This window comes from Pseudorca crassidens, chromosome 3, assembly GCF_039906515.1.
Source record: "Pseudorca crassidens isolate mPseCra1 chromosome 3, mPseCra1.hap1, whole genome shotgun sequence".
NCBI lineage: Eukaryota > Metazoa > Chordata > Mammalia > Artiodactyla > Delphinidae > Pseudorca > Pseudorca crassidens.
Window position 1 is genome coordinate 167,611,002 of NC_090298.1, and position 26,030 is coordinate 167,637,031.

General features: G+C 54.7%; 2 protein-coding genes and 1 long non-coding RNA gene across 7 annotated transcripts; 2 read left to right on the plus strand and 1 right to left on the minus strand.

The window, feature by feature from the left end:
- Positions 1-178: 178 nt before the first annotated feature.
- On the minus strand, positions 179-12,626 carry LOC137222580 (uncharacterized). Its single transcript, XR_010942500.1, has 3 exons — positions 11,978-12,626; positions 2,110-2,184; positions 179-432 (listed from the first exon to the last, which is right to left on the minus strand). It is a non-coding gene; the product is annotated as an uncharacterized lncRNA (long non-coding RNA).
- On the plus strand, positions 4,114-11,464 carry SLC25A41 (solute carrier family 25 member 41). Its single transcript, XM_067734035.1, is given in 10 exon segments — positions 4,114-4,465; positions 4,468-4,561; positions 4,762-4,924; positions 5,374-5,436; positions 5,438-5,545; positions 5,736-5,843; positions 8,930-9,091; positions 9,312-9,459; positions 10,490-10,581; positions 10,583-11,464. Coding segments are annotated over 10 exon segments (1,095 nt in total). The 5' UTR covers positions 4,114-4,389; the 3' UTR covers positions 10,664-11,464.
- Positions 12,627-12,761: 135 nt separating the features above from the next.
- KHSRP (KH-type splicing regulatory protein) lies at positions 12,762-24,448 on the plus strand. Of its 5 annotated transcripts, none has more exons than XM_067734027.1 (20): positions 12,762-13,156; positions 14,869-14,965; positions 15,599-15,637; positions 15,992-16,031; positions 16,968-17,017; positions 17,307-17,378; positions 18,163-18,220; positions 18,529-18,703; positions 18,884-18,982; positions 19,317-19,415; positions 19,543-19,645; positions 20,365-20,465; positions 20,561-20,705; positions 20,783-20,943; positions 21,025-21,134; positions 21,563-21,651; positions 21,736-21,936; positions 22,043-22,120; positions 22,202-22,362; positions 23,589-24,448. In XM_067734027.1, the coding sequence occupies exons 1-20, from the start codon at positions 12,899-12,901 to the stop codon at positions 23,595-23,597; spliced, it is 2,145 nt and encodes a 714-aa protein (XP_067590128.1). In that variant the 5' UTR covers positions 12,762-12,898; the 3' UTR covers positions 23,598-24,448. The 5 variants fall into 5 exon arrangements, with proteins under 5 accessions (XP_067590128.1, XP_067590127.1, XP_067590131.1 ...); XM_067734030.1 differs by having other exon boundaries at positions 12,778-12,916; positions 13,061-13,156; positions 22,202-24,448; XM_067734028.1 differs by having other exon boundaries at positions 12,779-12,914; positions 13,056-13,156; positions 22,202-24,448.
- The last annotated feature ends 1,582 nt before the right edge of the window (positions 24,449-26,030 follow it).

The window sequence follows — 26,030 nt, forward strand, 5'->3', positions numbered from 1 at the left end:
ACGTTACATAAGATTTACCATTTTAACCAATTTTAAGTGTACAGTTTTGTGGCATTAAGTATATTCACATTGTTGTACAACCATCCCCACCATCCACCTGCAGGACTTTTTCATCTCCCCAAACTGAAACTCTGCCCCATTAAACACTGACTCCCCATCCCCTCCCCCAGCCCCTGGCCCCCACCGTCTACCTGCTGTCGCTATGGATGTGACTCCTCAAGGGACCTCTTAGAACTGGAATCATGCAGTATTTGCCCTTTTGTGTCTGGTTTATTTCACTGAGCATCATGTCCTCAAGTTTCCTCCATGTTGTAGCAGGTGTCAGGATCTCCTTCATTTTTAAGGCTGAATAATATTCTATTTTATGGAGGGACCGTATTTTGTTTATCCATTCAACCGTTGATGGACACTGGGGTTGTTTCCACCTTTTGGCTATCATAAATGAAAGACAACAGAAATTTATTCTCTAACAGTTATGGGGGGTTGAAGTCAAAAACCAAGGTGTTGGCAGGGCCATTTTCCCTCTGAAGACTCCAGGCAAGGATCTGTTCGTGCCTGTTCCTAACTTCTGGTGGCTGCCCGCACCCCTTGGTGTTCTTGGATGTTAGACCCATCACTCCAATTTCTGCCTGTCTTCACGTGATCAAACTTTTTCCTATGTGGACTGTGAGAGTCATTCTCTAAGATGTCCCCCTATGATCTTTGACTCTTGGTGTTCACATTCTTGTGTAATCTCCTCTGTCATTGTACCAAGGCAGGTCTGTATGACCAAGGGAATACAGCAGAAGTGATGGTATATTACTTCCAGAATTAGGTTATAAAAGACATTGAGGGCTTCCCTGGTGGCGCAGTGGTTGAGAGTCCGCCTGCCGATGCAGGGTACACGGGTTCGTGCCCCGGTCCAGGAAGATCCCACACGCGGTGGAGCGGCTAGGCCCGTGAGCCATGGCCGCTGAGCCTCCGCATCCGGAGCCTGTGCTCCGCAACGGGAGAGGCCACAAGAGTGAGGGGCCCACGTACCGCAAAAAAAAAAGAAAAGAAAAGAAAAAAAAGACATTGAAGCTACCATCTTGTTCATGTTTTAAGCTGCTATGTTTGGGGAGGGGGTGATTTGTTATGCAGCAGTAGCTAACTGATACATATACACATATATAGATATGATTTTTCACACACCCAGATAAGGGATCAAGCCTTGCTAACCATTTTGTATTTTTACTTCCTTTGAATTAATGATCAATGCCCAGAAGTGGGATTTCTGGGTCAAAGGATATGACTATCTCAGGGTCATGTCACTTGAAAAATTGTATGCAATATACACAGCCACCAACAAGGAATTAGCATTACCAGTTTTAATGCGGCCATGCCAGCACTGAGTAGTACCACTTCATTTTATTTAATTGTGCCTGTTAACATTCATTTTCTTGTCCACACTCTTTTTTTTCTTCCAGTTTTGCTGAGATATAATTGACATACAGCACTGTAAAAGTTTAAGGTGTACAACATAATGATTTGATTTACACGCATAATGAAGTGATTATCACAATAAGTTTAGTGAATATCCATCATCTCATATTAAAAATTATCTCATTAAAAATTAAAGAAATAGAAAAAAATGTTTCTTGAGAACTCAGGATTTACTCTCTTTCATATATAGCATACAGCTGTGTTAACTCTATTTATCACGTGTACATTACATCCTTCATACTTATTTATCTTATAATTGGAAGTTTGTACCTTTTGACCACGTTCATCCAATTCCCACTCTTCCCACTCCCTGCCTCTGGTAACGAGGAATCTGATCTCTTTTTCTATGCATTTGTTTGTTTTTGCAGTGTAATTGACCTAAACATTATGTTAGTTGCTGTTATACATTGTCCACATTCTTTTAAACCGTTACACTGTGTTTGGGATTTGGGAAGCTCTGCTGACATGCAGTGTGACATCAGACAGGCTGCTTTCCCCTTTCTAAGCCTCCGTTTCCCCACCCACACTTTAAAGATGTCCACTGACATCTTTAAAGGGAAAAGAACTTACATTTATTAAGCAAGTACTATGTACCCTCACTCTGTGCTAAGCCCCCCTTAATGTATATATGTGCTGAACACTTACTTTATGCCAGCTCCAGTTCTAGACATGGGATGCAGAAGTGAATGAAACAAACAAAGATCTCTGCTCTCATAGACCCTATATTCCAGTGGGGAGAGATGAAGAAGTAACACAAGTGAGTGAATATGTAGCAGTGTAGATAGTAAAAGTGTTACAGAGAAAAACAAAGAAGGGAAGGGGGATGAGAAATACTGCAGGGCTGAGTTTAAATTTTAAGTAGGGTGGTCAGAGAAGGCGTCAGGGAGAAAATGATGCTTGAAGAAAGATTTAAAGATGGTTTAAAAAAAAAAAAGATTTGGGAATTCCCTGGTGGTCCAGTGGTTAGGACTTGGTGCTTTCACTGCCATGGCCTGGGTTCCATCCCTTGTTGGGGAACTAAGATCCCACAATTCACGCAGCATGGCCAAAAATAAAAAAAGGAGTCATGGGGATGTCTAGGGAAACAGCATGCAAGACAGAGTAAACAGCCAGTGTAAAGGTCCTGGGGTAGTACCATGCCTGGGTGTGTTGGAGGAACAACAAGGAGGCCCATGAGGCCAGCGTGAGTGATGGGGAGAGAAGGAGGAGGTGAGGACAGAGAGAGGACAGGGCAGGTCCTGCAGGGCCTTCTGGGCCAAGGGGAGAACTGGGGCTTTTACCCACGGGAGGTGGAGCTTACAGGGCTGTGGGCAGAGAGGGGCGGGACCTGACTCAGGTGCTCACAGGCGCCCTCTGATGGCTGCTGAGGGGAGGACAGACTGTGAAGGGCGAGGGCAGGAGCTGGGGGAACTTGGGTGATGGCCACTGCACTGGTCCATGTGAGTGACGATGGGGCTGGACCAAGGTGGTGGCCACGTACATGGTAAGAAGCAGCCAAATTCTGGATATACTTTGAAGGTTAAGCCCACAGGATTTAGTGACAGACTGTGTGTAAGAGAGAAAGGGAGGAATCAAGGATGACCTCAAGGGTTTTGATCAAACAACTTTGAGGATGGAAATGCTCCCAACAAAGACTCTCATTGGATCCTATGACAACGCTATTTGGTAGAGTTACTCATTACTTCCAATTTCCAGCTGGGGAAGCTGAAGCTCAGAGAAGTAAAGCAGGTACCCCGGGACTTCCCTTGTGGCGCAGTGGTTAAGAGTCCGCCTGCCAATGCGGGGGACACGGGTTCCAGCCCTGGTCCAGGAAGATCCCACATGCCACGGAGCAACTAAGCCCGTGCGCCACAACTACTGAGCCTGCGCTCTAGAGCCCGCGAGCCACAACTACTGAAGCCTGCGCGCCCTAGAGCCCGTGCTCTGCAACAAGAGAAGCCGCCGCAATGAGAAGCCCGCGCACCGCAACGAAGAGTAGCCTCCGCTCCCCGCAACTAGAGAAAGTCCGCGCGCAGCAACAAAGACCCAACGGAGCCAAAGATAAATAAATTTTTTTAAAAAAAGAAGATGATTCTTTACAAAAAAAAAAAAAAAAGCAGGTACCCCAAGGTCACACAGCAAGAAGTGTCTGAGATAGGATTCAAACTCAGGTCCATCTGACTCCAAACCTATGCCTGTCTTACTTCGGGGACTAACTGTGTCTCTCTCTCCCAGAGCTCCAGAGCCTTCCCATTCTCCCCCACTTCCACCTCCTCTTGCCATGACAACAATACATAGTTTGTTAGTTTCCTATGGCTGTTGTAACGAAGTACCACAAACTTGGTGGCTTAAAATATTATCGTGGAGGTCAGAAGCCTGACACGGATCTCACTGGGCTACAATCTAGCTGTCAGCAGGGCTGGCTCCTTCTGGAAGCTCCAGGGGAGAATCTGCTAACTGGTCTTTTCCAGCTTCTAAATGCCACCTGCATTCCATGGCTCGTGGCCCCCTCCTCCATCCTCAAAGCCAGCAGTGGCCAGTGGAATCTTTCTCACAACCAGTCCCTCTAACACTGATGGTTCTGCCTCCCTCTTCCCTGTTGAAGGACTCGTGAGATTACCTTGAGCCCCTGTGGTTAATCCAGAACAACCTTTCCATCTCCCCATCAGCTGATTAGGAACCTGAATTCTATCTGCAAATTTAATCCACCCCCTCCCCCTTGCCATGTAACGTAACACGTTCACATGTTTAGAGGGGTTGGGATGTGGACCTTTCGTGGGCGGGGAGACACTCACTCCGTCTCATATGCAGTGAGCTCACAAGGGCCTTTGTAACCTCATCATCCCCTGGGACCCAAATTTACAAGGCGTCCCTCCCACATGGTTGCTGGATGGGCAAACTTCTCACCAGGGATTTGAACCTAAGTGTCCTGACCCTCCAGCTGCCATGGAAGCCCAACCTGAGGAAGGTCAGAAGGCTTGCTCGAGGGTCCAGACCCTGTTTAAGAGGGTCAAGTCCTTACTCACCCAAACCCACCCCCCTCCTTGAACCTGGGCTGTACCCATGTATATGGGTACATGTTTGGGCACGTGCCTGAAAGCAAACTGGAGCCTCCCAGAACCTCCAGCCAGGACTGCAGGGGGAGAAGGCTATGCTGCCCACACCCCTGCATGGCCCGCTCCTCTCCCAGCAGACCTGGATGGAATGCCACCTTGAAGCAGTGGGGACCTGGTAGGCCTTGGACTGGGAGGGGGTTCTGGAGATGTGTCTGGGGAAGGAGCTCCAGACTGGCTGAGTGGGGGTGGGAGCCGGGTCTGTCCTGCAGGTGCTGGACACTGGAGAGCAGCTGATGGTCCCCATGGCTATCGTGGAGGTAGATAATGAGGGAGCCTTGTGGAAGTTTCTCCTCTCGGGAGCCATGGCTGGGGCGGTGTCTCACCCGGGCACGGCCTCTCTGGACTGTGCCAAGGTGTACATGCAGGTGCATGGGGAACATGGCGCTGGAGCTGCTGGGATGGGGATGGGTGGAAGTGGAGCTGATGGAGTTCAGGATGGGGGTGAGGGTGTAACCGGAAACAGGTACCAGGGTGGGGTGGGGACAGGGGTTGGAGTTGAGAGGATGGTACCAGGGACAAGGATGGGGTGGGGATCAGAGAACTGGGGATGGGGTCTTTGAAGACAAAATAGGACTGGAGAGGAGGAGAAGATGAGGGATGAGATGGGAATGTGAGTAGGTGTTGGGTTTGGGTCTGGGTCGTTTTAGAGAATTCTACAACTAGTGAAGGAAGGCATTGAAGAAGGAATGGGGATGGGAGGGGGTAGGTTTGGAGCTGGGCAGCTGGAGACAGGAGAGGTTGAGCTCCAGGCTGGGATGGGGATGGAGATGGGGTGGAGGCTTCCTCAGAGGGCCAGGGACCTCCGTATCCCCAGGTCTACTCCTCCAAGACAAATTTCATGAATTTCCTGGGAGGTATACGGAGCATGGTCCAGGAGGCGGGGTGGGGGTGGGGATGGGGGTGTCTGCTTGCTATGGAGGGGCAATGGTATCAACGTACTCAAGATCGCCCCGGAGTATGCCATCAAGTTCTCTGTCTTTGAACAGGTGGGGGGATGGTCTGCTTTTCCCAGCCCCACCCTCAAGCCCTCACCTCTCCTGTACCCACGACCCCCAAAGCCCAGATCCTTATCCGAGACATATGTTCATCCTCCGGGTCCCAGACCTCTTCCCCTGGATGAGTTTCAGGAAGGAAGGAAGGTTAGTTATTCTCTCATTTTCCTTTCTCCTGTCCCAGTGTAAGAATTACTTCTGCGGAGTGCATGAGTCCCCACCCTTTCAGGAATGACTCCTTGCCAGCTCCCTGGCTGTGGCCACTTCCCAGATGCTCATCGACCCCATGGAGGTAAGAGAATATCTGCCCCGTAGAAGATGAAACATGATGAGGTGGTAGCTGCTTCCTCCTTCCCCTCCCCCTCCCCCTCTTCCTCCTCTCCTTCATGTAAGATATGTATCAAACTTGTATTCCGGATGGCTACCTGGTGACCTCAACACTATTTACTGAATGGGTCCTCTCCTTTCTCCCAGCAATGACCCAACACGCCACCACTGTAATTTACTAAATTGGGTAAATTACCTATATTTGTATATATTTGGGTTTATTTCTGACCTTTCTCTTCTTGTCGCTCTGGGGTCTCTTCATGCACTACTATCTTTTAATTTTTTTTTTAATGAATAGACTTTATTTTGTAGCACAGTTTTAGGTTTACAGAAAAATTGAGCAGAAAGTACAGAGTGTTCCCATATACCTCCCGCACGTACACAGTTTCCGCTCTCATTAACATCTTGCATTTCGGTGGTACTTTGGTTACAACTGATGAGCCAATATTGATACATTATTATTAACCAAAGCCCAGAGTTGACATCAGGGTTCACCCTTTATGTTGTACTTGCTATGGGTTTTGACAAGTAGCCACCATAATAGCATCACACGGAATAATTTCACGGCTGTAGAAAGTCTCTGTACTACACCTGTTAACCCCTCCCTCCTTCCCCCAGTCCTTGGGGACCACTGATCATGTTACTGTCTATGTAGGTTTATTTGGTTTTTTTTTTTTTTTTTTTTGCGGTACGCGGGCCTCTCACTGTTGTGGCCTCTCCCGTTGCGGAGCACAGGCTCCAGACGCGCAGGCTCAGCGGCCATGGCTCACGGGCCCAGCCGCTCCGCGACATGTGGGATCCTCCCGGACCGGGGCACGAACCCGCGTCCCCTGCATCGGCAGGCGGACTCTCAACCACTGTGCCACCAGGGAAGCCCTGTCTGTGCAGTGTTGCCCCACCATTTTTACTTTTTTTGGCTGCACCACGTGGCATGTGGGATCTTAGTTCCCCGACCAGGGATTGAACCCGCACCCACGGCACTGGAAGCGTGGAGTCTTAACCACTGGACCACAAGGGAAGTCCCAGCCCCGTGTTTAATTTTTGAGACTTGATATTATGTCTTATTATTTTCCATCCCTTCTCTTCTTTATCAGTTTTCCAAGCTATTCTCTGTTGAGTTTTTCCATTCAAACTTCAGAAGCAATGCACCTCATTCAGAACACAAAATCACCTACTGGTATTTGTGTTTTACTGGCATGATGTTCAATTCATAGTTGAGTTTAGAGATTATTGCCATCCATATGATATCGGTTCTACATATCCGAGAACATTTCCATTTGTTCAAGTCTCCTTTTTTGCCCTTTAATGGTTCTAAAGTTTTCTCCACATAATTCTTGCCCTTGTCTGGTCTTCATTGGGTCTTCATTGCTGAGCATGGGCTTTCTCTAGTTGCGGCGAGAGGGGGCTACTCTTTGTTGCGGTGCACGGGCTTCTCACTGTCTTCTTGTTACGGAGCATGGGCTCTAGGCATGTGGGCTTCAGTAGTTGTGGTGTGCAGGCTCAGTAGTTACGGTGCACGGGCTTAGTTGCTCCGCAGCATGTGGGATCTTCCTGGACCAGGGATCGAACCCGTGTCCCCTGCATTGGCAGGCGGATTCTTAACCACTGCGCCACCAGGGAAGTCCCCATTCTTTTTTATATATATATTCTTTTCCATTATGGTTTATCACAGGACGTTGAATATAGTGCCCTGTGCTATATACAGCAGGACCTCACTGTTTATCCATTCTGTTTACAATAGTTTGCATCTGTGAAACGTTTTTGTTTTTGATTGTTGCATAAGAAATTACTGCACTCAGTAGCTTGAAATGATACAGATTTATTATCTCATTGTCTCTGTGGGTCACGTCTGGGCACTGGCTAATCGGGTCCTCTGCTCAGGGTTTGATCAGGTGGAAATCAAGGTGTCAATTGGGCTACCAATGAACCCATCTGAGGCTTGCGGTCCTCTGCGAAACTCCCTGGTTGTTGGCGGGGTTCATTTTCTTACGATTGTAGGACCGAGGTCCTCAGCTCCTGGAGGCCACCCACTGTTTCCTGCCATGTGATCCTCTCCGTAACAGTTTGCTTGTTTGAGACCAACCTGAGGGAATTCCCTGATGGTCCAGTGGTTAGAACTCTGCACTTTCACTGCCAAGGGCCAGGTTTGATCCCTGGAACTAAGATCCCGCAAGCTGTGGCACGGCATAAAAAAAAAGAAAAGACACAACCCAAGAGTGTTTCTGATGCTTCCAATCTCTCTGCCGCCTTCTGTCTCTGGCAATAGACTCTCTTTTAAAGGGCTCTCCTGATTGGGTCAGGCCCACCCAGGACGATTTCTCTTGATTAACTTAACTGGTTAGGGGCTTTATTACATCTGCAAAATCCCTTCAGCTTTGTCATATCGTGTAACCTGACCGAGGGGAGTGACAGCCCATCACATTCACAGGTCTCTAGGCATGCGGGCTTCAGTAGCTCAAGGGCAGGAGGGAGGGCATCAAATAGATGATGCTATCAGGGGGATGGAAATCTTGGGGACCACCTTAGAATTTTGCCTACCACACTCGGTGTGCTGTCTTTTGCACAATTGTAGAGCTGCCAATATTTTGATATTGGGGCACTTCATAAAAATTCCAGTAACTGGCTTCTTTCAGAATATTGGCCGATCTGGCTACCTGGGGTCCACACTTGCATGGCACTACAGTTGGCTGGCGTTAGGGCAGAGCTGCGGCAGACCCCACCTGGCTCACATCTCTTCCCTCACCCTTTTTTTTTTTTTTTTTAATTTTTTGGCCACACCACGCAGCCTGCGGGATCTTAGTTCCCCGACCAGGGATCGAACCCGCGTCCCCTGCGGTGGAAGTGCGGAAGCTTAACCACCGGACTGCCAGGGAAGTCCCTTCCTCACCCTCTTGGGCTGAGAGCACATACAGGCCGAGGCATCTGAGTTTGAAACTCAGCTGTGTGCGTTCCTGAGCAGTTTCCTCCTGCGTAGATGGGGACAGTGGCCAAGGTTGGGGGTCACTGAGAGGATTAGATCAAACAAGTCACCTCACTCCTCATCCTCCCCAGGTGCTGAAGACATGGCTGACCCTGTGCCAGACTGGCCAGTACAGGGGGCTGCTGGACTGCGCCAGGCATATCACGGAGCAGGAGGGCACCCGCGTCCTTTACCGCGGCTACCTGATGCTTGGCATAATTCCCTACGCCTGCACCGACCTGGCTGTCTACGAGGTGTGGGTCCCGCAGAGGGGGGTGTCAGGGGCGGCGTGAACCCAGGCCTGTAAAGAGCTTCCTCCTGGCCTTTTCTTCTTCTTTTTTTTTTTTGGCCATGTGGCATGTGGGATCTTAGTTCCCCGACCAGGGATCGAACCCGTGCCCCTGCAGTGGAAGTATGGGGTCCTAACCACTGGCCCACCAGGGAAGTCCCTCTCCTGTCCTTTTTCTCTTGTAGATGCTCAGGTGCCTCTGGCTGAAATCAGGCAGGGACATGGAGGACCCCAGTGGCCTGGTCAGTCTGTCGTCCATGACACTGTCCACAACTTGTGGCCAGATGGCCAGTTACCCACTGACTTCGGTGCGCACCAGGATGCAAGCCCAAGGTCAGCCTGGCCCTAGAGGCGACCTCGCATGCCCCTCCCCACCTTGCCTCTGCTCTCTGAACTTTCTCATCCCCGCCCCAAACTGACTCCTAAACTCTCCATATCTGATCCTGGCCACCTCTGCTGACCCCTGAATCTACCAAAACTTACACTCACCCCCAAATCTGATCTCAGCCCTTCAATTAACCCTGCACATCACTAAAACGAAAATCCAGGGCTTCTCTGGTGGCGCAGTGGTTGGGAGTCCGCCTGCCGATGCAGGGGACACGTGTTCGTGCCCTGGTCTGGGAGGATCCCACATGCCGCGGAGCGGCTGGGCCCGTGAGCCATGGCCGCTGAGCCTGCGCGTCCGGAGCCTGTGCTCTGCGGCGGGAGAGGCCACAGCAGCGAGAGGCCCGCGTACCGCAAAAACAAAACAAAACAAAACAAAACCGAACATCCAGCTCCCAAATGACTCCCACAAACCTCCTTGAATCTGACTCAGGCCCCCATACTGACCTCAAGACATGTACTCCCCAAATGACCTCCCAACTTCTCCACATCGGACCCAGCCCTCAATTGACTCCAGAAGTCAGACCGTTTCTAAATTTGCCAAATGTGACTCTGAGACATCCCCAAACTCATAACCACCTGCTGCACTATCCTGGGAACTCCCCAAATGTGACCACCCCCCAAAGGGGCTCTCAAACCCCTAAACAAATCCTCAAACATCCAAACAGGTCCTTAGCCCAGCACCCTGATCTTGAAAATGTCCCCAAACTATCCCTTAGCACAACCCCCAAATCTCTAGCAGATCTTAGAAATTGGAATATTTTCTAAGATGTTCCCTACAACAATCCTGAAAATTCCTGCCCCTCACTCTCCCCAAACTGACCAATTTCCTCTAAAAGCCTTCCAAACTTCTTTCCAACTGACACCCAGACCCCTTGCTCCTGGCTTCACTGACCCCCCCAACTCTCCAGACCGCGCCCCCCTCCAGAATGCCCAGTCATCTCTGGCCCAGGCTCTGAGTTTGCCTCTGTCCCCACAGACACCGTGGAGGGTTCGAACCTCACCATGTGTGGAGTCTTCCGGCAGATCCTGGCCCAGCAGGGCTGCCCGGGGCTGTACCGAGGTATGACCCCCCACGTTACTGAAGGTGTTGCCAGCAGGTGGCATCAGCTACGTGGTGTATGAAGCCATGAAGAAGACCCTGGGCGTTTAAGCAGTGAACTAGGCATACCCTGGACAGAAATGGACAGGAGGATCCAGTGTCCCCTGGCCCCAAAGAACCCCTCCAGGCTTGGGACCCAGGGTGGTTTTTGTCAGAAGCAGGCTGGGGGCCTGGGTCAGAAGATTCCTGGAGGGACTTGCCTGGTGGCTCAGAGTTTAAGAATCCACCTGCCAGTGCAGGGGACATGGGTTCAATCCCTGGTCCAGGAAGATCCCACATGCCATGGAGCAACTAAGCCCATGTGCCACAACTACTGAGCCTGTGCTCTAGAACCCGCGAGTCACAACTACTGAGCCCGTGTGCCACCTACTGAAGCCCGCGTGCCTAGAGCCCGTGCTCTGCAACAAGAGAAGCCACCGCAATGAGAAGCCCGTGCACCACAACGAAGAGTAGCCCCCGCTCACTGCAACTAGAGAAAGCCTGTGTGCAGCAACAAAGACCCAACGCAGCCAAAAATAATAATAAATTAAATAAATAACTTAAAAAAAAAGATTCCTGGAGCCTCCTCTCCAGGGTGCAGCCTGGGACTAGATTGGACTCCAGTCTGACTCGCTGTGACTTGTCCTTGTTCCAGGGCAAAAGGGTGAATGTGGAGACAACCAGGAATAAAGTGATGATTTCTGCTGGACGTGTCTGGGATACCCGGGTCCAGGAGGGCAACTGGGGATCTGTTATACCTGGGTCCAAGAGAGGAGCTGGTTATCTGGAATCTCTGGGTCTAGGACAGAACTAGGACTCCCTGGGTCCAGCAAGAAAGCTAGGGACCTGGAATCCTTGGTTCCAGGAAGTGAGCTAGGGACCTGGAATCCTGGGTCTAGGATAAGAGCTGGGGACCCGGTATACCTGGGTCCAGTGGGTAAGCTGGGAACCTGGAATACCCTGGGTCTAAGAAGGAGCTGGGTATCTGGATCCCTGGGTCCTGGAGCAGGGATGGGTACCTTGAGCCCCTCAGTCCTGAATGGGAATTGGAAGCCTGGAAGAAGCCTAGGTCTAGGAGAGAAAATGAGGGCCTAGGATCAGAGCTTGGAGCTCGGATCCAAAGACCTTATGTGAAGCGGATGTGGGGTGTGGAATTAAGAGGCTGGGATCCCTCGGTCCTGGGAGGAAACCAAAGGCCCTAGACCCTTGAGTTCGGGAGGAGAGCTGGTTCCGTGAGTGCTGGAAGAGAAGTGGGGGCTCTAGATCCCTGGGTGGAGAGAAGAGAGGGGGTACAGTGGATCCCTCGATTTCCTCTTGCTTTGGGGCCACCCCACCCCCGGAAGCACCCGTCTCCAAGGCCTCAAGCAGGCCACGTGCATGGCCTACCCAGCCAGGTTCCTGGGGCGCTAACCCAGACGTCAGGCCTGAATTCCGGCAGCCGGTCGCCAATGCCCACGTCGCCTGCCATTCACTCCGGCTACGGCTAATCCCCTCCCGCCGTCTGGTGGCCGGCTCCGCCCCAATGCAGCTGCGCTTCCACTGGCTCCCACCAAAACGAAGCACCTTTATTTCCTTCATTGCCATTTGTCCGGGGAGGTGTCAGTCACCTTGCGCCCGCCCCCGCCACTCAACCATTGGCTTAGAAGACAGGACTAGAAAAGGATTCTGGTTAAGAGCGAAAGTAATTCAGTCCAAACGCAAGCGCGTCACACAGATCTCGTCAGAGACTGGATACGTTGATTGCCAATCTCTATAAAAACCTCCTTCCATGTGTACTCATTGGCTTGCGTAGACGACTATCTCGCCGGATGCCCGCCCAGCCGTTCAAAGAAGCCTTTCGCCAGATCCCTCCTTCCTGTCCACTTGACTCTTCCGAGCCATCAATCCGGTTCTGAAGCCGCCCACCGATTCTGGAACTCCCGCTTCATTGGGCCTCGGGTCTTCTTGGATCTCCTCGATTTGCCCTCCCAGCGCCAGCAGCCCGCAGCCCACTGCCTCGGAAAGCTGTCGATCTCGCGGCGCCTCCCGCCCACTGCCCCTCGCGGCACTCCGATTGGCCGCTCGCCTCCAGAGCCCGTGATTGGCGTCCCGGGAGCAGCAGCCGCCTTCCATTGGCCCGGCGGCGCCGTCCGTCAAGCCGGTGTCGGGAGGGGGCGTCCCTCTCCCCCCTCGTCGTCTTTCCAGCCGCTGGGTTCCCAGAGTCCTCCGCGGCCGTGTGGAGCGAGGCCTTGTTCCCGCGTTGAGCCGCTGCTGCCGCCGCCGCCTCCTCAGCTTCAGCCTCCGCGCCAGGCCCGGCCCCGCCGCGCCATGTCGGACTACAGCACGGGAGGACCCCCGCCCGGGCCGCCGCCACCCGCCGGCGGGGGCGGGGGCTCCGGAGGAGCCGGGGGTGCCGGGGGAGGCCCGCCGTCGGGCCCGCCGGGCGCGGGGGACCGGGGCGGCGGCGGTCCAGGCGGCGGCGGCCCGGGCGGAGGGTCAGCCGGGGGCCCCTCGCAGCCGCCCGGCGGGGGTGGCCCGGGAATCCGCAAGGACGCCTTCGCAGACGCAGTGCAGCGGGCCCGCCAGGTGAGGAGGCCGCGGGCCTGAGGGGCGCGCGCGCGGGCGGGGGAGGGGGCGGGGTCACGTGCGCGCGCGGGGTCGCGGGGGGGGCGGGACCGCCGCGGGGTCACGTGGGGCGGTGGGCGGGGGCCTGGGCCTCCCCAGACACCTGGAGTGGGGCTCCCTCCGGGGGTGAGCCCCTGCAGGGGGAAGGGTCGTCCGGGGTTCACCCAAGAGCGTCCCCTGGGTGTGCAGGGTACCTGGAGCGCGGGGACTCACTTTGTGGACTTCCCTCCCCCGTTAGGACATCCTCCACTCCTGGAAGCAGGGGGCTCGCCTTCCCAGGGAGGTCTTGTGTGCCCCCACTTCCCCATCAGGGCAAAAAGCACTGTTTGCCCCCACCCCGGTCCCATTTCTGCTTGCTCCCTAGGAAGGAGGGACTTCGGGGTGGGGGGTGGAGAAAAGTCCTCTTGAGCCTGGAAAGTGGAAAGGGGACCCTTTGGCTGCCAGGCAGTGGCCAAGCACTTAGTTGAAATGGGGAGGGTTGGCCTAGGGACTGGCACTTTTTGATGCTTCTGGTGACTTGAAAGCGTGGTCTGTCTCTTTTGGGGAGAGAAGGGAAGGGTCCCACCACTGTGTTTTGGGGCATGATGACTCCATGGAGGTGTCACATGCTGGTGTGTGACCTCCCCGGCTCCAGCCTCCCCATGGCCTGAGGGGAGGAGGCCCATAGAAAGTGAGGACTTTGTTGCCCTTTCAAAAGGAAGCTGACCGGGCTCAGGCCATTGAGTGCTTTCTCACTCAGGATTGTCCCCAAACCTCCAGGACACAGTGGGAGGTCCTGTTAGGGGAATGCCCTCTTCTCCTCCCAGCGTTGTCTGTGGCTTTCACCCCTGGGGTGGGATAGGGTTCTAAGCTGCATTTGATCTGGTTGTCCCCAAACTGTCTTGATAGAGAAGCAACTATAACAAGGGGAGTTGGTGCTGTCATTTGGGGTGGGATAAGGCCTCATCTAGGCATCCCAAGAGCTTTGGCTCAAAGTGTTTTTTTTGTTTTGTTTTTATTAAAGTATTAGAGGTGAAAAGATAGGTCCTCAGCTCACGGCTGTGTTTCTTTGGAAAATTTGTAATAATTCTGTCAGCCGACTCTGGTCTTAAATTTGTTGGGTTGGAGTTTACTTGATGTTGCTGTTCGTGTGTCTAAAATGTAACGTGTTCCGAGAAAGGTCTGTTTTGGTCAAAATGAGGGGTTCAGATGCCTTGAAACAAAAACTTTCCTAAGATTTGTTGAACAAATGCAAAGATTATGAGGGTGAGGGAGATAAAGGAAAATTGTGCTCTTCAGCATCCCAGAGGACCAGGAGCTTGGGCAAGTGAATATCTGAAAGCTCTCCCTGGAGGAGGGGCCCTGAGGACCTTCCCTGGCACCTGAACTTCTGTTCCTTTCACCCCTAGAACAAGTCAGTGTGGATTACACTCTGGCCACGAACAGTTTAGGCACAAATCTCATAGAGAAAAAGGAGTTTTGAAATTCCTGAATAACTCTTAAACTCTGAGGCCTTGGGTAAAAACTTTTTCTAGAAGGTCTTAACCCACAGGCTCTTACCAAAATCTGGGGGAAGTCACTCCCAGGCCAGACAGCAAGACCTGTTGGGTTTAATGAACCAGAGAAGTCGATCTAAGCACCACGGAGGGAGGTTTTGGGTGGTAATTTTTCTCTGCTTACAACTTTATTTCTAGATCGCAGCCAAAATAGGAGGTGATGCCGCTACAACAGTGAATAACAGCACTCCTGATTTTGGTTTTGGAGGCCAAAAGAGACAGTTAGAAGATGGAGGTAACTACCTGCTGGAGGGGCAGTGGGGAGAGAGTGAGGTGCCTTTGTTTGAATGTGGTTCAAAGTGGGGGGAGCCCGCTGCCATTTTGGTCTTTTAAAACCTCAGCGATCCCAGCTTTGTTGTCTCTTTTTGTTCGCGCTGCTATCCTGAGGTATCAGGTGGCTGAGTGGAGGGCAGATTGATTGTGACCAGGTCCAAGTTGTGAGTTCTCAAGACTGTTCCTCCCCTCCTGCCAAGCTAGGGAGGTGTTGGCAGTTCTCTCGAGGCCCCACATCAGTGCAGTGTGGCTGGCCCCGGGGCGTGCAGTGTGATCCAGAGCAGCCCAGAGTATCAAGTCAGTGATCAGCCTGACTTCCCCAAGGCAGGTTTGGTCCTAAGCCGGAAGGACTCGGGTGCCACCGTAATTTTCCCCCTGTTACAAAGAGCTTCTTATCCCTGAGTGCCAGGGCGGGGGATTGATGAAGTCTGGCCTCCCTCAGGGGTTCATCTCCGCTACTCCCCTGTCCTGGCTCTGCCGTGGGGGCTGGGGGACAGGACGATTGTCTGCCAGGACATGCGGCACCAGCATCAGATTTGAGGCAGCTGTGGGTGGGTGGGTGGGTGCTGCATCTGACATCCTCTTCTTTTCACAGACCAACCGGAGAGCAAGAAACTGGCTTCCCAGGGAGACTGTAAGTCCACTGGGTGACACAGGCAGAGGGCAGCTTCTGGATTTTAGGTTTCTAGCATTGGGGAGCTGGAAGTACTGAGCAGACAACACCTCTCCTTCATGGAGGCTCGTGGTGTTTCGTGGTGTTTCGTGGGGTCCACGAGCTTTAGAGAACCCAGAGCCTGGGAATTGAGGCAGAAACCTCAGAGTGTGTGTGGTTTTGAGGCGGGCTCCATTGCTTTCACTCGGGAGGGCTCGGAAGCACTGTGATAAGTGCTAGTTGCCCCTCGTGCAGGCAGGAATGCCTGGGGCCGGCAGTGTTTGGGGTCCCAAAGAGGAGCCAGGCCAATCTTTCCTTTGGATTTTCTCTCTGCAGCCATCAGTTCTCAGCTCGGACCCATCCATCCTCCCCCCAGGTAAGTTGTGATTTGGAGAACATGTCATTTCTTTCCTCGCTATCCCTGGCCTTTTGTACTGACTTGAGGGAGGGCTCTGTCTGAGGCCACATCATTTAGGGCTTTGTCTCCCTTGCTGGTCGACCAGGGAAAGGAATGAAAAGCAGAAGGAGCTTCATTTGTCCCTTGTACTTACTGTCTCTGGGGCTGTAGAGAGCACAGGGCTGTGGCTGTTAGCTGTAACGAGGAAGGGGGATCTCTGCATCCTCTTGCTTCCTTTGTTTGGAGTGGGGACAGTCAGAAGCACAGCTCTCCTTCCTCCTAGAAAAGGCTGGGGACTGACCTTGGCCTTCTCGTCTGTCTTCCGTAGATTTCTTGTTCCCTGAGAGCTGGAGGAGCTGGGGGGTTGGGGTGGGAGGAGGGTCTTTCTTACCTTTTTGCCCCAGAATGACCTCTGTGAATCTGACGTAGAATCCTTTGTGAAGGACCCTGTTGTTCTTTTTTTTTTTCAATTGGTTGAAGTTTTGTGAAATGCATTAAAAACAACTTACTAGGAGAATGAAATGAAAAAGATACAAAACCAGTTTTTTTTTTTTTTAATTAAAATCTATAGACATCAGATGACACCATCAGATTTCTTGTGAAAGTGGCCCAAGTTCTCCTCCTTGCCCTGAGTCGGTGGAGCGGCACTGGCCCAGGGGTTCACGCCACCCCAGACCAAGCCTCTTGTGGCCCAGAAGGGGAACTGAGGCCCCGAGAGGTTGGGTGATCTTCTGTGGGCCGAGGGAGCCCCCAAGCCATTGTCAGACTGTGCTCGGGCCTGTGGGGGCTTGGTCCCCATGTCATATAAGGCAGGGCCTGTGGCTTTGGGGGTCTTTCTCCAGGAGGCCCTCTGGCTCTTCCATCCCCCCTACTTCGCTCCTACTTGAGGCTGACTCTCGTCATCTCTCTTTGCAGGACTTCAATGACAGAAGAGTACAGAGTCCCAGATGGCATGGTGGGACTAAGTGAGTGTGGGTCAGCCGTGATCAGGGATGCCCGTTATCCCCCTGTCTCTGGGACAGTCTCCCAGGCGCCCCCGGCAGCCCGGGAACCTCTGGTCTGAAAGAGCCCATTTCATGCTCTCTCTGTCCCCATCCTCTCTGGCCGGGGGGATGGCAGAGCTCTCAAGTTGGCTGCTCCACCCCCCCACCCTCACCCCCCGAACATCAGCGGGACCGGGACCCCCTCCACACAGTCTTCTCAGCGCCAGGCTCCCCGCCTCAATCTCTGCTTTTGTTCTTTTTCTCCACCTAGTCATTGGCAGAGGAGGCGAACAGATTAACAAAATCCAGCAGGATTCGGGCTGCAAAGTGCAGATCTCTCCAGGTATGGGAAGCCAGATCTGGGCCAGGACAGGCGCTGGGCTGGGGTGAGCTGAGCTGAGCGGGGCTGGGGTGTGGGCGGGGGGGGGGGGGCGCTCTTGGGCTTTCTGTCATAATCCTCTGACTGCCGTGATTGGATAGAGGTGAAACGGGCTGGTGTTCATTGAGCACGTTTTATGTGCTAGGCTCTGGCGCCTCAAGGTGTAGCTGCAACTCTTATTCTCTTCAGTTTTCTGGTGAGTGGGGAGGGCTGGAATGCAGTGCAGGGAGCTGCACCCCAGACCCTGCTCTGACCATGTTGCCACCTGAGCTAAACACCTGGTGGAAAACAGGCGGGAATGTGTGAGGCAGGGGAGCTCATTAGGAAGAAGAGCTGAGGTCAGGCCTGGGTTCAAGTCCAGTTCTGCCTGCTCCTTGGCAAGTGCCTGCTTTGCAGGGCTTTCTGAGGGCTCGCCCTGCCTAACCCGTGCCCTTCATTGACTGGAAGCTGCTCGTCATCAGTGGTGATGGACAGGGCCCAGGTTTGGGACTTTCTGGAATCTGCCTTGCTTTCCATCTCATCTTTTTTCTAAAAGTTTTGCCTCCCTTACTGGATTGTAAGTTTCCTGACCTTGGCCTCGTGTAGAGCAGCCTCCCAAGTGTTTGGGGAGGTAAATTGATCTGTCAGGCCACCGCACGGTGGCAGAAGTAGCCACTGATTGTTCTGGAGGTCTCCTCATCTCCATGGAAAGTTCTCTTGGTGTCTGCAGACCCAAGAAGGCATTGACCCTGTCTTCTTTTCTCTCCAGACAGCGGTGGCCTACCCGAGCGCAGCGTGTCCTTGACAGGAGCCCCAGAGTCTGTGCAGTAAGTCCCTGGCTGGGCCTGCCACTGACGAGGAGAGTGGCAGAAGCCCTCTGGATCCCTTTGAAGTTGAGGGTGACTCCCACACCATGTCTCTCAAGCCTTGCCCTCTCCAGGGGGCTGTCCTGACACTATGATTCCCATGAATCCTGAGATCTGGGGAACCTGGGCCTGAATAGCCCCACCCCCGAGGACAGGACCATTTGTCATCTGTCAGACCATGTGGGTTGGAATCGCCTACCCTGGGACCTGGGTGGAGCTTCCAGGCCAGTCCTCTCTCAGGTGATGATACCCATTCTTCCCCTTCCCAGGAAAGCAAAGATGATGCTGGATGACATCGTCTCTCGGGGTCGTGGGGGCCCCCCAGGACAGTTCCACGACAACGCCAATGGGGGCCAGAACGGCACAGTGCAGGAGATCATGATCCCTGCGGGGAAGGCCGGCCTGGTTATCGGCAAAGGTGGAGAGACGATTAAGCAGCTGCAGGTAAGGGAGTGGGCCCCTCCCCTCCCAAGAAAGTTTCCTCCCTGGGGCTGTGCGTCTGCACACCACTGCCCCCAGCCGCTTTGCCAGGGTCCTTCATCCTTTTTTATCACACCTGGCCCCCCACACGCCCCAGAAAGTCCTTTGAGAGCTCAGCACTGACTCTCAACCTTGGCTGTAAAGGAACGGGCTGGAGTGAAGATGATTTTGATCCAAGATGGATCGCAGAACACAAATGTGGACAAACCGCTCCGGATCATTGGAGACCCTTACAAAGTACAGGTGAGCGCACCCTGGGGGCTGGCGAGGGGTTCTGGGGCAGAGAGAGGGCAGGCAGGTGAGCTGGAGATTCATATGCAAGTGGAGAGGTTTTTGAGAGCGCTGGCTTTGAAGTCAGCCCAGGACTTGTTCTCTGCTGAACTCTGCCTCCTGGCCGTTTGTACGTGAGCAGGTGGCCTAAACTCCAGAAGATGGGGGTGCTCACCACATGTGTCTCTTAGGGCGGCGGATAAAGAGCTCGGCACACGTGCGCTGGTCCTTAGCTTAGGCCCGTGACCCCTGGGCACGCGGTGGGGCGGCGGTGCTTATGTGAGCGCTGTGCTTCGTGTGTTTGCAGCAAGCCTGTGAGATGGTGATGGACATCCTTCGGGAGCGTGACCAGGGTGGCTTCGGGGACCGGAACGAGTATGGATCCCGGATCGGCGGGGGCATCGATGTGAGTGCAGGCTTCCCCAGGTGGATGGAGTGCCAGGGTGGGCAGGGGGTGGGGGGTGTTGGGCAGCAGAGGGCCGCAGGCTGGGGACAGAGCCCAGCTGACTCTCCTGCGTCCCACCCACCCTCAGGTGCCAGTGCCCAGGCATTCTGTGGGGGTGGTCATCGGCCGGAGTGGAGAGATGATCAAGAAGATCCAGAATGACGCGGGTGTTCGGATACAGTTTAAACAAGGTCAGGGGCCAGCCAGGCGTCCGCTGGGCATGTGGACATGTTGACCAGGTCTGTCCGCTGAGGAGCACTCTTGGGGTCCACTGAGGGCAGCTTGGCACCAGGGTTAGCCTGTTGAGCCTCTGCGGTGCCTCATTACTCCTAGACCAGCAGGACATGCCTCATCACCTCCCCCCCGGTGGGACAGCCACGTGAGAAAGTGGGTGACAGGCAGGCTTTCCAAGTCGAAGGGGGGAGTATGTTTTTCTCTCCTTTCAAACTCTCTCTTTCCTCTCCCCCGCCCGAGGGCTCTCCTGACCAAGCCCCCGGGGCCCCTGGGCTGGGTTAACTTGCACGGCCCCGGCTCTGGGCTCCTGCCAACCGCAGTGAGGGTGTCTGAGTGGCTGGTCTGTGGGGAGGAGGGACTCCTCTGTGCTTTTGAGAGATATGTTGTCAGTTCTGAGTTCTGTCAAGTGCATCCGTTAGTTCTGGGGGATACCCGATGCAGAAAGAAGCCTCATCCACCACCTTGCCTTAGCTGGTTGGTTTCCTTCTCTGGCAACGTGGGCCCGCCGGCCTTTCTCGGCCCCTGAATACGTGGAGGGCGGCGAGCAGCACTTTGAGGCTGAGATATTTCAGACACCTAGCCTGGCCCAGCTTCTGCCCTGAAGAGGCGGTGTTACGGGGGTTTGGAGTTGTGCTTCTCTCATAATTGCGTTTCTGTTCTCTGGGTGCTGCCTCAGATGATGGGACGGGTCCTGAGAAGATAGCTCACATAATGGGGCCCCCAGACCGGTGTGAGCACGCCGCGAGGATCATCAATGATCTCCTCCAGAGCCTCAGGGTGGGTGGCGTCGGCTGTGCTGAGAAGGGCTGGTGGGGACAGAGGGGCCAGGCTGGATTCCTGTGTTAATCCTCCATCTCCTCCCTCCCCTGCAGAGTGGTCCCCCGGGCCCTCCAGGGGGTCCTGGCATGCCCCCAGGGGGCCGAGGTCGAGGAAGAGGCCAAGGCAACTGGGGCCCTCCCGGTGGGGAGATGACCTTCTCCATTCCCACTCACAAGTGTGGGCTGGTCATCGGCCGAGGTGAGGAGCCCTTCCATGGGCCCCATCCCTCCCCCGCTCTCCTCCCACCCTCCCTTCATGGCCTGTGGCTCCCGCAGGTGGCGAGAACGTGAAAGCCATAAACCAGCAGACGGGCGCCTTTGTAGAGATCTCCCGGCAGCTGCCACCCAACGGGGACCCCAACTTCAAATTGTTCATCATCCGGGGCTCGCCCCAGCAGATCGACCACGCCAAGCAGCTCATCGAGGAGAAGATCGAGGTGGGCTGGGGAGGGGCTCTGGGAGCCTGGGCCCGGCTCCTTCTCCCCCTCCACTGACTTGTCCGATTCTCTTTCCTCCAGGGTCCCCTCTGCCCAGTGGGACCAGGCCCCGGGGGCCCAGGCCCTGCCGGCCCCATGGGACCCTTCAACCCCGGGCCCTTCAATCAGGGGCCACCCGGGGCTCCCCCTCAGTGAGTATCCCTGCCGGCTCCCTGGGGTTTGGGGTGGGGTAGGGCTGTGCTGGCAGGGAGACTGGAAGACCCTGTGTCCATTCCCTCCGCTGAGATGGCCAGCCCCGCCTCGTGGAAGTGCTGAGCGTTTGGCCCCAGACATGATCCCTGCTGGCCCCCTGTTTACAGACACATTCTTAAAAGATGCCACAGGTGTTGCCCCTGGTCTCCACCCACGTGTATATCCATGCATGGTGCGCTCGGGGACTTGCACTTCCTTGAGTCAGCACAGCCTGTGGCGTTTGCATCGGTCATCTCATGCCCTTCCCTGGGCCAGGAACCCGCAGCGCCACTCAAGGGGTGCTCTGGGTCCCCGTCCAAGCTGTGGCCATCCTCTGTGGGGACCCAGGAGCAACCTGGCTCATGTGTTCCCCATTCTCGTCCTGCAGTGCTGGAGGCCCCCCTCCTCACCAGTACCCACCCCAGGGCTGGGGCAATACCTACCCTCAGTGGCAGCCGCCTGCTCCTCACGACCCGAGTAAGTGGAAGGACCTGACCCGGGCAGGCGGAGAGGGGCCAGCTTTCTGGGCCACCGCTCAGCCCACACGTCCTCCTCCCGCAGATAAAGCCGCAGCTGCCGCTGCAGACCCCAACGCCGCCTGGGCCGCCTACTACTCACACTACTACCAGCAGCCCCCAGGCCCTGTGCCAGGCCCAGCACCGGCCCCCGCGGCCCCGCCCACCCAGGGCGAGCCCCCTCAGCCTCCACCTGCCGGCCAGTCGGACTACACTAAGGCCTGGGAGGAGTACTACAAGAAGATCGGTGAGTGCCTGGGCCACGGCGGGGGCTTGGGTCAGCCAGCGAGCGGTGGGCGGGTGGGTGGCCGTGTCCCCAGGCTGGGCTCTGACCTCGGAGCCTGTGTCCACAGGCCAGCAGCCCCAGCAGCCCGGCGCGCCCCCGCAGCAGGACTACACGAAGGCCTGGGAGGAGTACTACAAGAAGCAGGGTGAGCCGGCGGGGCCGCGGGGGGCAGGACCGGGCTCGCCCTCGTGCCGGCCACACTCACCCGCCCTCTGCCCCTCCACAGCTCAAGTGGCCACGGGAGGGGGTCCAGGAGCACCCCCAGGCTCCCAGCCAGACTACAGTGCCGCCTGGGCCGAATATTACAGACAGCAAGCCGCTTACTACGGACAGACTCCAGGTCCTGGCGGCCCCCAGCCTCCACCCACACAGCAGGGACAGCAGCAGGCAAGTGGGAATTGCCACCCTCCTCCTCCTCCTTTCTCCTTCCAACCCCCGGCTACCGTCCATCCTGCCTTAGTGGGTAGCGCCGGAAATCCCTTCCCCTGCGGGGTGTGTCCTTGATGCCTGCAGCGGGGGCCGCGTGGCCAGAGGTCTCCGGGAGTCCCCACGCGCCGGGGGAAGTGTGTGCTGGGTCCAGAGGTTAAACGAAGAGGCCTCCCTCCGCCGGCCCGCTTGTTCCTGTGTAACGCTGTCATGATGCTGGGGGAGACCGCGCAAAACAAATAAAAGGAGGAACTGTTGAACTGGTGGGTAGTCCTGGGGGTGGGGGGCAGGCCGTCCGCTCAGATGCTGGTCGCCATCCTGGCTGCTAACTCACTCAAAATCTGGCCACTTGGGAAGAAAACGGATATTTTTTCCCCGCTCTGCATTACTTTCATGGTTTTTGTTCTTTTGATTCTTTTATTTTTGAAACCACGATCTCTCCCCGCGTGTCCAAGTGACTGTGTGTACTGCAAGCGGCCCCGTGCGGCTCGGCCGTGGCCTGGCCGTGGCTCCTCCTGTGGCTCCTCCCGTGGGCTGTGGGGAGGTGCCGAGGGGCCTGGGCCCTCCCGCTCCGCCCAGGCTCGGCCTCTCTGCTCCCGTGCCTGCCTTGTGTCCTGGTCTTGTCTGTGAAGTGGGCATGACGATCGCTGCCACCTTCCAACCTACCTCACAGGGGTGTTGTGGGGACACCGTGATCTCTGACTGTCATGTTGTGATGCGCCGGGCCGCCAGCCCTCCTTCCTGAAGACAGGGCCCCTCCCCCCTCCCCTCCCCTCCCCTCCCCTCCCTCGCTCCCAGCCCTGAGCGCTTCTCTCCCGCCCTCTCTCTCTCTCTCTCTCTCTCTCTCTCTCTCTCTCTCTCTCTCTCTCTCTCTCTCTCTCTCTCTTCTCTCTCTCTCTCTCTCTCTCTCTCTCCCCCCTCCTCCCTCCCTCTCCCTCCCTCTCTCTCCCCCTCCCTCCCTCTCTCCCTGCTTCTTCTTCCTTTGTGTCACTCTCTCCTCCATCAGGGAGCCAGTCTGACTTCAGCCGAGCCCCGGAGCACTGACTAGACAGCTACAGACACATCCTTCGGCCTGCGCTCGCCACAGGCTCGGGAGAGGGGCTTCCTGGCCCCCTCCTCGCCCCCGTCCCCCAGTCTCCCGCCTCCCCTCCTGTAGTGACCAATTCCTATCTCTTCCCTCTCCGCAGGCTCAATGAATCGAATGAATGTGAACTTCTTCATCTGTGAAAATCTATTATTATTTTTTTTCCATTTTGTTCTGTTTGGGGGCTTTTTGTTTGTTTTTCTTCCGTTTGTTTGTCGAGAGAGCGATGGCTGCCAAGGGGGTGTGCTTGGGGAGCCCTCGCTGTGAGTGGCTTGGAGGTTGCAGCACAGGCGGTGCCGGGCTCTCGCTCTCTCGCTCTCTCGCTCATTCTGTGTGTCTCACATGCTTTTTTTCTTTCAAAATTGGGATCTTTCATGTTGAGCCAGCCATAGAAGATAGCGAGAACTAAATCTCTGCAAAAAAAAAAAAAAAAAAAAAAAAATTAAAAATTAAAAAGCAAAACAAAACCTATAAAATTATATATATATATATTAAAAAATCTCTATCATCCCCCCCCCCGCCCCACCCCAGCGTTCCTGACACTGCCTCTTTCAGGAGAAAGCAATTCATTCACTCCCTACTACCACCCTTGGCCCTCTTCATGTTTTTAAAATAAACTTTTAAAAAGGAAAAAAAAGTCACTCTTGCTATTTCTTTTTTTTAGTTAGAGTTGGAACATTCCATGGACCAGGTATTGGTATTGCAGGAACCCCGCCCCGCGTCAGGCAGCCCCGCACTCAGCCTCTCTGCTCCTCCTCTTGCTCTTCCTTCCACCCCAGCCCAGCTCCCCCGCCGCCCACCCCTCCCGCCCCCCACCCCCAGGACTGGTCTGTCGTGTTTCATCGGTTCAAGAGGACATTGAAACTGAAAACAGTTGAGAACAAAACAAACAAAAAATTGTATGGCAGTTTTTACTTTTTATCGCTCGTTTTTAACTTCACAAATAAATGATAACAAAACCTCCCCGTGTCTGCCGGGTGCCGTCTCTCTCTCTCTCTCCCTGTAGACTTTTGAAGCAGATGTTTGTTCTTTATAGATGTTGTAAAAGCCTGATGACGGTGATTGGAAATTACAAGCTTTGTGTTGTGTTGGTTTTTTTGTTGTTTTTTTTTTTTTAACCAGAATTAAAAGAAAAGATAGTTTTCTGCAGGCGCATTGTGCTTTCCTAACTCTGCCCCCCACCCCTTTTTTGGTTAAATAAAGTGCTTTTTGTCTAAAACGGCGTGCTGGCCGCAGTTGTGTTTGCAGAGGAAACAAGCTGAAGAGGAGCTTGGCCCATGAGAGTGGGGTGTTGGCCCCCCAAAGACTGGCCGCCTGGTCTTGTAGGAAGGGAGAAGCAGGCAGAGCCCCAGCAGTGCAGTCCTCCCCCAGCGTTCCAGCCTCTGGGAACGTGGGGAGCAAGGCCCCCAGGAGGGTCCCCAGGGACAGGTGTTCCCATGGATACAGCCTGCCACCACAGCAAACCCATGGCCGGCCGTGCCTTGCGGGACTCGGCCTGGCCCTGATGGCATGTCTAGCTGTGGCCTGTTTGCTAGCGAGCCCTGAGGTGGAAACCTGGCCTGTTGAAAGGAAGGGCGTCCTTTCCAGTGGTTTGTGGCAGTCTAAGGACGAGGACAGGAGATGGGACGGTGGTCTGAGAGGCCACTTGAGCTGCTGGGCCCAGGGGTGAGTGTGCGGAGGCATGCTGTTTGCCTGGGGTGTTCCTCTGGGATTTAGGGTTGAAATCCCAGCACTGAGAAGCTCGGCAGTCACACTCAGAATCTGGATGTCTGGGCCCGCAGGCTTCAGTAGCAGGAGCAGCAACAGCTGCCGCCTCCAGGTGGGGCTGCTCATGGCCCCCATGACCTTCCAGATTAATTAGGGACCTGTCCTAGCAGGAGTGCCCCTTGGTGGCCCCCAGTCAGACCACCTGTGGGGCAGTGGGCCTAGGAAAGAGGGAGGTTGTCGATTTGGGGTCACGTGGGGGAGTCAGCTTAGATTGGAACCCCAGGCTCCTCTCACCAGGCGTCTCACCTCAGGCCAGTGCACCCTCTCTGAGCTCTGGGGCAAGGGGAAAGTCGGAGCCCCCGGCCCTCTCCTGACTCACTGTAGACTTGATGACAGAGCAGCACTTGGCAAAAATGTTTTCTGGAGCTGCTTCTGCCAAGATCTAGAGAAGGGGAGCAAAGGGGGGTCAGTTCTGAGTATCGCAGGGTCACTGCCCTCCACCCCCTGACGGAGAGGGTGACAGGTTCGCAGTCCCCTTTTAGTTGCTGGTAAAGGACTGAGAGGTGCACCCCAGGGCCGTGTGGATGAGGAGACGGAAATGGTCAGGAGGGCTGCCTTGCAAGGCTATGCGTTACTAACAGCTGGGCACAAACTGGGATGCTGTCCCTGGGAACAGGCCATAGGACCAGGGTTGTGCCAGGCTAGCTCACCCCCTTCCCATCCCATCCTTGGTGGTTGAGGCTAGTTTCTCTCTTGCTCTTACCTTTGGTTGCGGGAGGGGAACAGGAATGACACCAGAGTTCTCTGTCCTCACAGCAGTGAAAGTACAGGAGTTGCA